Raw genomic sequence first — 12,667 nt, forward strand, 5'->3', positions numbered from 1 at the left:
TTATTTTCTGTACTATATTATGCTATGTATCTGTTAAGCACCTTGAGTCCTATTATATAAAATTATTATTATTATTATTATTATTATTATATCTAACCACTTTTTAATTTCATTATGTCCAAGTTCTTGATGTAACAAAGGTGTAATTTTCCAAATAATAGTACAAATTATGGTTATGGAAAGGAAATAATTTCAGGGCTAAATTGACGGATGTGACATGTCAAACTCCCTCCAGTAGTCTCTGTATTAATGAGTGGACCATTGCAATTAGTGATCTGCTTATTCACTGCCTCAGAATCCCTCATTTAAACCCATAGGATTTATCAATTCATTATCATAAGTGTTGTGATTTCTTAAAGAAAACAGAAGATATCACCTAGTCTTCAAATGTAAGTATACTGTAGCTCTGTGAAATTAATGTGATTCTCTCGTTTAACAGGGAATACTGCACTGATCTGCCGATATCGAGTAATAATACAGAATTCCTATTAAATTTCAACCAGTACATAGACACCAGAACACCAAGTAGTCCATCATGTAAGTCCAATGTCTTACTTTCAGTACCATATTGTATCTGCTCACTTTTAAATCGAAGAACTGTTAATATTCAGTTTCTCTATTATTTGTATTATTTTGTTTACCATAAAACAAAATGCTAATTGCTCTGTAAGATTAGGGCATGCATTATTGGAAATTAGTAGTAGGGAACTCTATGGTCCTTAATTAATTGGCATCATCGATGAGGCTTTTGATAAAGTCTATGCAGATGTTATGATTTCACAGTGTGCATAACTAGATGCTGATGGCAGAAACAATTGCAGAAAAGATTATTTTAAACCGCACACGTGAATATTGTTTAGGCAAAACTCTTGCAGGCTGCAGAGTACACAGACTTTACAGAACAGGGGGGGCAGATTTATTAAGCCTGGTGAAGTGATAAAGTGGAAGGTGATAACGCACCAGCCAGTCAGCTCCTAACTGTCATTTTTCAAACCCAGTCTGTAACATGGAAGTTAGGAGGTGACTGGCTGGTGCGTTATCACCTTCCACTTTATAACTTCACCAGGCTTAAAAAATCTTCCCCAGCAATGTCGTACTGGGGCATGAAGGGCCCACCGGGGAAATGCAGTGGTAGGGGGCCATGTTTAGAGGCTTGGCAAACCATTAGTGTATGGTCTGGGCCCCTTGATAAATATATATAGTAAATACTGCTAGTGAATACATGATAGTGTACCAGATTAATAACAGCAATGTACTGTAGTGAATACAACATAGTCCTGTGCAGTATAAGGTAACCTATGTATAACTCAAGTGCTCAGTCTGGAACCTGATCCCTAGAGGAGGGGGTGGAGCCCCAGCCAGTGGGGTCCAGCGGTGGTTGCCCCTGTACCCCTGTGGGCCAGTCCGACCCTGTGCCCCAGAGTAACTATGAAAATGCAGTTCTTACAGGAGACTTTGCCATACTGTGGCAGGAAACACTTTGGGAAATACCATAGAAATATGCAGAAATGCTACAGTAAATACTGTGGAGCAAGGCTGAGACAGGGTTCATACGCTGGGAGTCCAAATAGAAGTCTGTGGCTGCTGTGACTGTGGACAAGCAATAGCAGACATGGGTATGAGCAGGATCACAGCAGAAACATCACAGGCATGAAACAATACTGAACATCATGGAGCATCAAACTGCATCAATGACCACGGGGTCAGGGGCGGATTAACCACTTAACTGGCATGGTCAGATCACACGCGACCTTGTCGCCCTACTGTATCACCCAGTTTTTGATGAGGAGATCCGTTCTGCAGCTGTGAACAATATAATATTTAAATATATTTTTAAACATTAGTAAATAAAAAAATATATAACAATTTTGAAGGTAAAAATTGTAGTTAGAGCGGAGGTGGCCCGTGGGCAGGCTGCTTATAGGCCCCCTCCTCTCTTGTAAACAGACACAGCAGCACCATTTTCCCAGTGATTTATGTCACTAGCGCCGGACGCTATGGGACTCTGGATGGGTAAATATAATAATATGGGTGCACGATGTGCGGTTTGGGCCCCACTGTACCCAAGGTCCCATGTGCACCACACACCCTGCACCCATTATAGATACTCCAGTGGCTGTGACATAAAAGTTTTAAATAGGCATGTCACAGATGTAAACCATAATTGTGATCACCTGACCACAGAACAGACCAGGAAGAGCAGATATGGTGACCCCTGGTGGCAAGGGACCATACTGCAGGGAAATCTGCCAGAACAAAGTCTTAACAGCAGAAGCATTTTTATCTAAGTACTGCACTTAGGGCCTGAATCAGAGATGTATGTAATGCAGTTATTTACACAGCTCAGTGACTATCGGCAGCCTGAACATGCGTTGCAGTAGCAGTGTGCATATGCCACGGTACCCGTGTGATGTTGCTTGCTGTGAGGATTTATTCACAAAGTGATTGACAAGGACTTTTTGGGGATGGTTACAGGGAGTGGTGGGAAAAACACAGGCGTGTCTCTACCTACATCTGAAATCTCATTCTCAGAAAATCAGCATCTTAGTTTCTGCAGCCATTCTATATGGCCATTGGGTTATTAATATGCATGACTATCTGTTAGCTATCTGCCAGGCCACCAGTGCGCATCTCAATCCATCTCTAGGCGGTGGCAGCATTAGCATATTTCCACATCTGTTCCATACAGGAACGCAGCTGTGAATGCATTAGCGTAATATCTGAATCAGGCCCTTAGTACCGACCTTAATTATAAAATCTCCTATGACTTGCTCTGTGCATCTGGCAAAAAACTTTGGTGTTAGATGAATTATATCTTGGCAGGTGCAGAGTTACAGAGTGCCAGTACAAAGCTTTTTGGCCCCAACAAACTGGCAAAAGCCAGAATGGTTGATGCCCAGATGGGCCGATCTGTCTATGTGAAAGCCTGTCTGTGCAGCTCTGCCTTCAAGCACTCTGCTCAGTCAACAAGCTTAGACTAGGACATTCTGCTAGTCACTGATCCCATGACTCATGGCAGAGCCCCAAGAGGTATAGCCATGCCTCTGTGATTCACGGCAGGCCCCTGAGAGGTATAGCCATGCACCCATGACTCACGGCTGGCCCCTAAAAGTTATAGCCATGCCCACATGACTCACAGCAGGCCCCTGAAAGTTATAGCCATGCCCCCATGACTCACGGCTGGCCCCTGAGAGGAATAGCCATGCCTCCATGACTCAACGCACCAAACTGTGAGTGTGGGATGTGCCCCTCTTTCTGTATGCACAGGGCAGGGCCAAATTAAAGTCCCAGGACTAGATGCATCATTGCTTGGAAAGTGATAAAATGGAGAGTGAAAATCTACCAACCAATCGGCTCCTAACTGCCATGTCAAATGCTGTGTTTGAAAAATGGAAGTTAGGAGCTGATTAGCTGGTACTTTTTCACTTTCCATTTTATCACTTTCCAAGCGATGATGCATCTAGCCCCCAGTCTGTCCCTGGCGGTTGGTGATGTCACATAAGCAGTTGGGGAATAATGCTTTTTACTGCAACATTTTTATTTAAATGATGTCTCTTTTGAGTCATTTTGTGACCCCTTGTGTACTAGCGTGCACCAGACTGTGCAAGCTTTGAGACGCCCACTTTCAATACCCATGGACAGTGCAACTCCGCCAGTGGTTCTGAGCACTCCATCTGCAAACCATAGCATGCACCATTGACACTTGCACTAGCATATGGCAGATGCAGTGTCTTCTTCTGAAAGTCCTATAAACATGATCTGCATCTGGGAACACAACCTTGTTCACTGACACAAATGTGACACTCCCATAAAAGGCCTATGAGCCTTTTTTTTTGCGTTCACTTCAGACTACCTTCCAGGCACCATCCTGGAATGCCCATGATTTTGCTATGCCAGTTCTAATTCCAGCAACTCCATACACAACAGTCTGTGTGTACAGTCTGGGCAATACCTGCTCCTTAGGGGTTATAAGGACTTTTAGGCCATGCAAAGTAGCAAATAATCACTTAACTGCACAAACATCAGCATTGTGTACATCTCAGTATCAGTCCTCAGTGTTTCTGACAACTCCCTGCCAATAAGTTAAAAGAATGATATGATTATGCTTTTATTCAGGGCTGCAACAAGGGGTGTGTGAGTGATGCTGGGGGCAGTACCATCACTGCTCAGTGGTACATGCATGTTGCTTGCAAGTTGCCTAGAATGGCAGCCTGTGGTGCACATTCCAGTCAATGCTAGACTTCCTAGAGCCAGCGACCCACCCCCTGGGCATGACGTCATAATGTCCTGAGTTTAGGGGTAGAGCGGCACAGAGCAGCATAGAGCTCTGTTCCAGCCCTGCTTTTAGTTTCTATATTATTACATTTTTGTCCATTTTATACTATATGGATCCATACCTGGCATGGATTCTTAGGACAAAATGCCCATAGTTTTTAGTTATGAACTGTGAATTGTTAGCTTGTGATAATAACTATATGGTTTATGTCTTATGTTATTTGAAGAATTAATAGAATTGGAAGCAAATTGGTAATAAGTTATAAAACTTACGCAGAAAATATTAATTCTGCACATACAGTGCATCTGGAAAGTATTTACAGCCCTTCACTTTTTCCACATTTTGTTATGTTACAGCCTTATTCCAAAATGGAATAAATTCATTTTTCCCTCAAAATTATACACACAATACCCCATAATGACAACATGAAAACAGTTTTATTTTGTGATTTTTGCAAATTTATTAAAAATAAAAAACTAAGAAATCACATGTACATAAGTATTCACAGCCTTTGCCATGAAGCTCTATATTGAGCTCAGGTGCATCCTGTTTCCACTGATCATCCTTGAGATGTTCCTACAGCTTAATTGGAGTCCACCTGTGGTAAATTCAGTTTAGTGGACATGATTTTGAGCACAAACCAAGCATGAAGTCAAAGGAATTGTCTTTAGACCTCCGAGACAGGATTGTCTCAAGGCACAAATCTGGGGAAGGGTACAGAAAAAGATCTACTTCTTTGAAGGTCCCAATGAGCACAGTGGCCTCCATCATCCATAAATGGAAGAAGTTCGGAACCACCAGGACTCTTCCTAGAGTTGGCTGGCCGTCTAAACAGAGCTACAGCATTCCTCTGTGGAGAGAGGAGAACCTTCAAGAAGGACAACCATCTCTGCAGCAATCCACCAATCAGGCCTGTATGGTAGAGTGTCCAGATGGAAGCCACTCCTTAGTAAAAAGCACATGGCAGCCCACCTGGAGTTTGCCAAAATGCACCTGAAGGACTATCAGACCATGAGAAACAAAATTCTCTGGTCTGATGAGACAAAGATTGAACTCTGTGGTGTGAATGCCAGGCATCATGTTTGGAAGAAACAAGGCACCGCTCATCACCAGGCCAATACCATCCCTACAGTGAAGCATGGTGGTGGCAGCATCATGCTGTGGGGATGTTTTTCAGTGGCAAGAGACTAGTCAGGATAGAGGGAAAGATGAACTCAGGAATGTACAAAGACATCCTGGATGAAAACCTGCTCCAGAGCGCTCTTGACCTCAGACTGGGGTGACAGTTCATCTTTCAGCAGGACAGTGACCCTAAGCACACAGCCAAGATATCAAAGGAGCAGCTTCAGAACAACTCTGTGAATGTCCTTGAGTGGCCCAGCCAGAGCCCAGACTTGAATCCAGTTGAACATCTCTGGAGAATCTGAAAATGGCTGTGCACCAACACTTCCCATCCAACCTGATGGAGCTTGAGAGGTGCTGCAAAGAGGAAAGGGGCAAAACTGCCCAAAAATAGGTGTGCCAAGCTTGTGGCATCATATTAAAAAAGACTTGAGGCTGTAATTGCTGCCAAAGATGCATCAACAAAGTATTGAGCAAAGGTTGCGAATACTTATATAAATGTGATTTCTTTTCTCTTTGTTCTTTTCTTTTTTCTTTTTTTTATAGACAAATTTTATAAATTTTTACAGAAGTAAACAAGAGATATAGGCAAGACAATACAGTGAGTCAAAACAGTAAAGATAATGCAGCCAACATTGCGGTGTCCTGACAGAAACAGGGAAACACAGTCGACAATAGTCATCATTACATCAAATATTATATGGAAAAGCAACTAGAAGCGACATTTAAAAGAGGGAAAACTAATGGGAAAAGGGGAAAGAGATAGGGAAGGGAAACTTAGTGAGACCTGGTGGTAGGAGAGGGCTTAAAATGGCCAATAAAGAGAAGAGAGTATCATGAATGGAGATGTAGAAAGGCATTAGTAAGTAAATCTATTGGATTATCAGTTGATTATCAAATACAGAAGTTAAACATGATAAAATGGAGTGTAAAAGAAACCATCTGGTGTTAATAAATGGTTTCAAGATATCTGAAACAGTGTTAGGAGAAAGTACATTTATATAACATTCCCATTCTGCAAAAAATTTTGACACTCCAAGTTTAACATTAGACTGCATTAAAGACCGCCTATCAAAATACATCAGTTGTAGTAATTTTTGTTTAACCTTACTTCAAGATGGTGAAGTACAGGATGTCCAGTGAAGTTTTTGCGACAGTAATAATCGTAACCAGTAAGGGCAGAGAAAGACTTTGCAAATTAACTGTTCACCAATTACCAAAGTGTAGGAAAATACAAGCAATAATATATTGGGAAACATATATCTTAAATATGATATTAATACATGCCATTATCTTATATCAAAAACGCTTAATTATGCCACACTCCCATATACAATGTAGAAAGTATGCTGAGGGGTGGTGACACTTGACAAGCACCAGTTTCCTCCGCCACCCAATTTTTCCTTTGGGCAGGGGAGATATATGCCCTGTGAAGAAAATGGAAATTAACTTCCTGTAGATAGGCTGATTGTAGATAACGATAGGCCTCATCAAAATGTTTATGTACAGATATGAGTGAGGAAATGGTAGGGATTACAGAAGTCCAAGGATGTACTGAAGATTCCCAGGATTTATCTGAGTCTAGAGCGAGTGATTGGGAGTATAAATGCCTGGTATGGTAGGGTATTGTTAGCGTATTGAAGTTAAAAGGGAGTTTAGGAAATCTTTCGATCTAGTAGAACATTGTATCTTGTCAAGGGAGAATACATAATGGTGAGCTTGTAAATACATATAGAACCGAGAAGATGAACCATGATACAATGCCTTGAGCAAATTTATAAACATGGGTGAGAAGCCAAATAGTAATAAGGACTGAAAGAGATGGGGCCACAGTATCATGTCAAAGGCTTTTTCTGCGTCTAGGGCCAGTATGACATTATCAGTGATAGGTGGGAAGTCCAAAAGATGCTGAATAACTGTAAGAACTCGTCGAACATTAACTGGAGAATGTCTACCTGCAATGAAACCAGTTTGGTCAGTATGAATAATAGAGGAGAGAATACGTTTGAGGCGATTCGCAAGGATTTTAGTTAAAATTTTAATGTTGAGATTTGGCCGTCTGCCAAAAAAGAATGGGATCAGAGGTTGCGTGATGTTCATTATTAAAAGCATAATCATTCCAAGCTGTTTGCAATTTATCATGGAAAAGCTAGGAATCTAATAAGCCAGTAGGAAAACGCCAGTGTTTGGTAGTGTGGGATGGGGGATGTGAAGAGAGAGAACCAGGTGAGTGCATGGTCTGAAACTGCAATAGGTTCTATGGAAGCTTCCGAGACTTTTGGTAAAACAATAGGAGGAGAGAAAGGTATAGTCAATTTGCGAAAGAGTGTTGTGTGCAACGGATAGACAATTGAATTCCTTTTCCGTGAGGTGCAATGCTCTCCATACATCCACAATCTGCAGCTGGTTAGAGAAAAGAGGAAATCCCTAATTTAAGAGTAGACAAGGAATTGCTCGAGGGATTTGAACGGTTCAAGTAGGGTGAGGAAACTAAATTAAAATCACCACATATAATGAGATTGTCACGTTGTATAGGAGTCAGCATCGTCAATAAGGAGGAAAAAAGTTTTCTTGCGTGTCTGCTAATGCAACAAGAGAAAAAGAAAAAAGGGACTGTATTGTCGATGCACAAAAAGAAGGGTGACCTAATTATCACAACCTTCTGAGAAAATTCCTAAAATTTAACTTTTATTGGTGTCGAATTAAAATAGTGTGACGATAACTAACACACAAACTACGAGTATAGACGAAACATAGAGGTTAAAATCAAGACATATACAACATATACCACAAGTGCAATGAAATAATAAATGTGATTAAAGATTAAAATATGTGTCCGCGTGTCTGTTCTTATATCCAATTATATAGTATTGCTCACAATATTCACTCAGTCTGAAAATCGTTGTCAGCAGTTGGTCTCCATATATTCATATGACCATTTGTCAGTATCTATAATATCCGGAGTATCCCACTCCCATAATTATAGCTGACAATACAATTCCAATAGTGTCTATAATGTCCACACTGTGTATGTCTTATATTATAGGCATAAAGATCTGTCTTGTTCCCCACTTCCAATAAAGTATTTTAATCACACTTGAATGGGTCCCACTAAGTCTAGACTATTCATGTCCAAATATGTAACCTTGTTAGGGTGGAATATCATTTACTGTATATATATATTATTTATTTGGTACTAGATACATCTTTCCTGAGCCTTCTAAGGAGCATTCATTGAAAATGCAGGTTGAATTCTTCTGCCTAAGAAATGGCACATTCAATATATTGATTGGTGCTTGTGTGTGGATTTTTGTTATGGACAGTGCAAATAGGCTACAGTATACCAGTGTTTCTATGTAATTATATTTAGTGTGCTCTTGATTTTAATGAGACTCTCTGCAATCATATAGGGCAATTATACCAGAAATCATGCCATTTCCTATAGTGAGAGTGAATACTTTCCTCACACTTCAATGTAAATGTTATAGATGTACAACAGTATACTATATTATAGTGCCCTTCTTAAAGATGGCACCTCCTATATTACCAGACTCAATATATCTGGGTTAGATAGGGATAATTATGTCCCTTATCAATTATAGGTAACCAGCTGGTTATTAATAGTAAATTATACAATGATGGCTTATATTACTACCTCTAGAGATGTATATGTACTAAATTAGCTGTACTAATTATTTCTCAAAAAGTACAGGTTCTGAGGTATTCCTTATAATATCAATATACCTGCTGCATGAGTTAATATTACAACACTTGATCTATTGGCATTTATTAAATTGTATCATAAGTGTTTCCACATGCCTTTTGAATTATAGGTAACCAAACAATTGTAATTTATGAGTAGAACATTGCTGGTTTGATTGCTGCCTCTAGAAACATAGATGTGCTAAATTGTCTGTGCTGATAATTCTCAAACAGCCCAGATTAAGAGGTATTTCTTATGATGTTCATGTATCTGCTGTACAGATTGTGACTGTAACGTTTAATCTATTGGCATTGGTTAAATTGTATCATACATGTCTCCTCATGACTAGCAGGTGGCCGAAAGAATCAGCTATGAAACATTGTTGCATTTCTGTCTGTGTAAACCACAGCACTATCAATTACTGCTTTCTCACTGACATAGATAGACTGACTGTGTCTACTGGATTAATACACTAACTATCACTTCATGGAAATACAGATCTCTATCATTAATTAATCCGTCTGCCTACTATTCAGTGCTGTAGATGCTATTGGAGTTTAACTAATCACATAATCAGAACTAGTTATACATTTAATTCATATATGAGCAAGGACATAGACTGACACGCGGACACACGCTGCCCACACGCGTGTTCCGCCGTTACTCTGACAGCTTTGTCAGGGTAACGGCGGAACACGCGTGTGGGCAGTCTATGTCCTTGCTCATATATGAATTCAATGTATAACTAGTTCTGATTATGTGATTAGTTAAACTCCAATAGCATCTACAGCACTGAATAGTAGGCAGGCGGATTAATTAATGATAGAGATCTGTATTTCCATGAAGTGATAGTTAGTGTATTAATCCAGTAGACACAGTCAGTCTATCTATGTCAGTGAGAAAGCAGTAATTGATAGTGCTGTGGTTTACACAGACAGAAATGCAACAATGTTTCATAGCTGATTCTTTCGGCCACCTGCTAGTCATGAGGAGACATGTATGATACAATTTAACCAATGCCAATAGATTAAACGTTACAGTCACAATCTGTACAGCAGATACATGAACAGCATAAGAAATACCTCTTAATCTTGGCTGTTTGAGAATTATCAGCACAGACAATTTAGCACATCTATGTTTCTAGAGGCAGCAATCAAACCAGCAATGTTCTACTCATAAATTACAATTGTTTGGTTACCTATAATTCAAAAGGCATGTGGAAACACTTATGATACAATTTAATAAATGCCAATAGATCAAGTGTTGTAATATTAACTCATGCAGCAGGTCTATTGATATTATAAGGAATACCTCAGAACCTGTACTTTTTGAGAAATAATTAGTACAGCTAATTTAGCACATATACATCTCTAGAGGTAGTAATATAAGCCACCATTGTATAATTTACTATTAATAACCAGCTGGTTACCTATAATTGATAAGGGACATAATTATCCCTATCTAACCCAGATATATTGAGTCTGGTAATATAGGAGGTGCCATCTTTAAGAAGGGCACTATAATATAGTATACTGTTGTACATCTATAACATTTACATTGAAGTGTGAGGAAAGTATTCACTCTCACTATAGGAAATGGCATGATTTCTGGTATAATTGCCCTATATGATTGCAGAGAGTCTCATTAAAATCAAGAGCACACTAAATATAATTACATAGAAACACTGGTATACTGTAGCCTATTTGCACTGTCCATAACAATAATCCACACACAAGCACCAATCAATATATTGAATGTGCCATTTCTTAGACAGAAGAATTCAACCTGCATTTTCAATGAATGCTCCTTAGAAGGCTCAGGAAAGATGTATCTAGTACCGAATAAATAATATATATATACAGTAAATTATATTCCACCCTAACAAGGTTACATATTTGGACATGAATAGTCTAGACTTAGTGGGACCCATTCAAGTGTGATTAAAATACTTTATTGGAAGTGGGGAACAAGACAGATCTTTATGCCTATAATATAAGACATACACAGTGTGGACATTATAGACACTATTGGAATTGTATTGTCAGCTATAATTATGGGAGTGGGATACTCCGGATATTATAGATACTGACAAATGGTCATATGAATATATGGAGACCAACTGCTGACAACGATTTTCAGACTGAGTGAATATTGTGAGCAATACTATATAATTGGATATAAGAACAGACACGCGGACACATATTTTAATCTTTAATCACATTTATTATTTCATTGCACTTGTGGTATATGTTGTATATGTCTTGATTTTAACCTCTATGTTTCGTCTATACTCGTAGTTTGTGTGTTAGTTATCGTCACACTATTTTAATTCGACACCAATAAAAGTTAAATTTTAGGAATTTTCTCAGAAGGTTGTGATAATTAGGTCACCCTTCTTTTTGTGCATCGACAATACAGTCCCTTTTTTCTTTTTCTCTTGTTGACTAATCTTAGCTGTAGTCGATAGCACCCCCACAAACAATGGTGAATACCTAAATGCAATAGGGGTCATTTTTTTGGGAGCTGTATATAGTTCCTAATTTGGTATAATAAAATTGTGTGTGTGCAGATACAATCCCACTGTGTCTGCTAATACTACAGAGACAAGAACAAATCTACCTTCTGGGTCTGTACGAACAATAGTAGGGGTCGGAGACATAGATTTTCTAGATAAAATTACCACTCCTCTGGATTTAGAATTGTAAGGGGACATTGCAAGAACTTCCCAACCTTGTCGTGCAAGATTAGCAGTCTCCAGGGAAGTGGGGTGGGATTCTTGTAAACAAAGCTAAGTTTAAATTTTGCTTAGAAAGATATTATAACATTTTGAGGTGATTCGCCGGGAAATTAATATCTCCTACATTTAAAGAGCCTACCTTCATATCTACGGGGGCCATAGGTAACAAGGGAGTAATAGCAAACTAGATAAATACTTCAGCCTACCTACCAGGATCAGTGAAAAAAATAAGGCACAAAAGGAAAAGGAAGAGCAGGGAAGGAGTGAAAACACAAAAATGCAGTTGCAAAAAGCAATATATGAGTGAAAAATAGTACTTCTGGGAATAACAATAGCAAATGCATAATGCAAATACATTATATAGCTAAATTCTGGAGCCGGAAGAGCTTACTGGGAGAGCCCTATAATAGAAAAAAACAAAAAAACAGTCCACCCTGAAGTGGGTCATGTCTGAGAGAAAGGGAAAACACAACGACATATGGTATCACAGCATGCAACATGCATGTAACCTGAAAAACTGTGGAAGGCCTATAAGAGATATTATGTATACATACAGTATAACAATCAAGTTAAACACAATGAACATTGAGATTCCTGCAAAGAGCAATAGTAAAAAGCAGGTATTCGTAAACTGTAATACAAACCAGAGGAACAAGAACCATGTAAACAACAAAAGGACCAGGCAGAAAATGGTACCATCATTTAAACCAGTGTCCAAACGGTCATAAAATGCAAACTAAGGGTCAGCAATATCCTGAGAATGGGAGCGATCCTGTTCACGAAGGTATGCTTCTGCTTCAGATGGTTCCTGAAAATCCACAAATGAATC

General features: G+C 39.2%; 1 protein-coding gene across 7 annotated transcripts in view; it reads left to right on the forward strand.

Annotated features, from left to right (window-relative positions):
- Positions 1-12,667, forward strand: part of CACNA2D1 (calcium voltage-gated channel auxiliary subunit alpha2delta 1) — a 1,227,493-nt gene that overhangs the window by 1,104,829 nt on the left and 109,997 nt on the right. For all 7 annotated transcript variants that reach the window (XM_063926939.1, XM_063926941.1, XM_063926940.1 and 4 more), the window contains one exon: positions 440-537. In XM_063926939.1, coding sequence (XP_063783009.1) covers positions 440-537 — 98 coding nt within the window. The remainder of the gene's footprint in view (positions 1-439; positions 538-12,667) is intronic.

The sequence above is a fragment of the Pseudophryne corroboree genome, chromosome 6 (assembly GCF_028390025.1).
Source record: "Pseudophryne corroboree isolate aPseCor3 chromosome 6, aPseCor3.hap2, whole genome shotgun sequence".
NCBI classification, from domain to species: Eukaryota; Metazoa; Chordata; class Amphibia; order Anura; family Myobatrachidae; genus Pseudophryne; species Pseudophryne corroboree.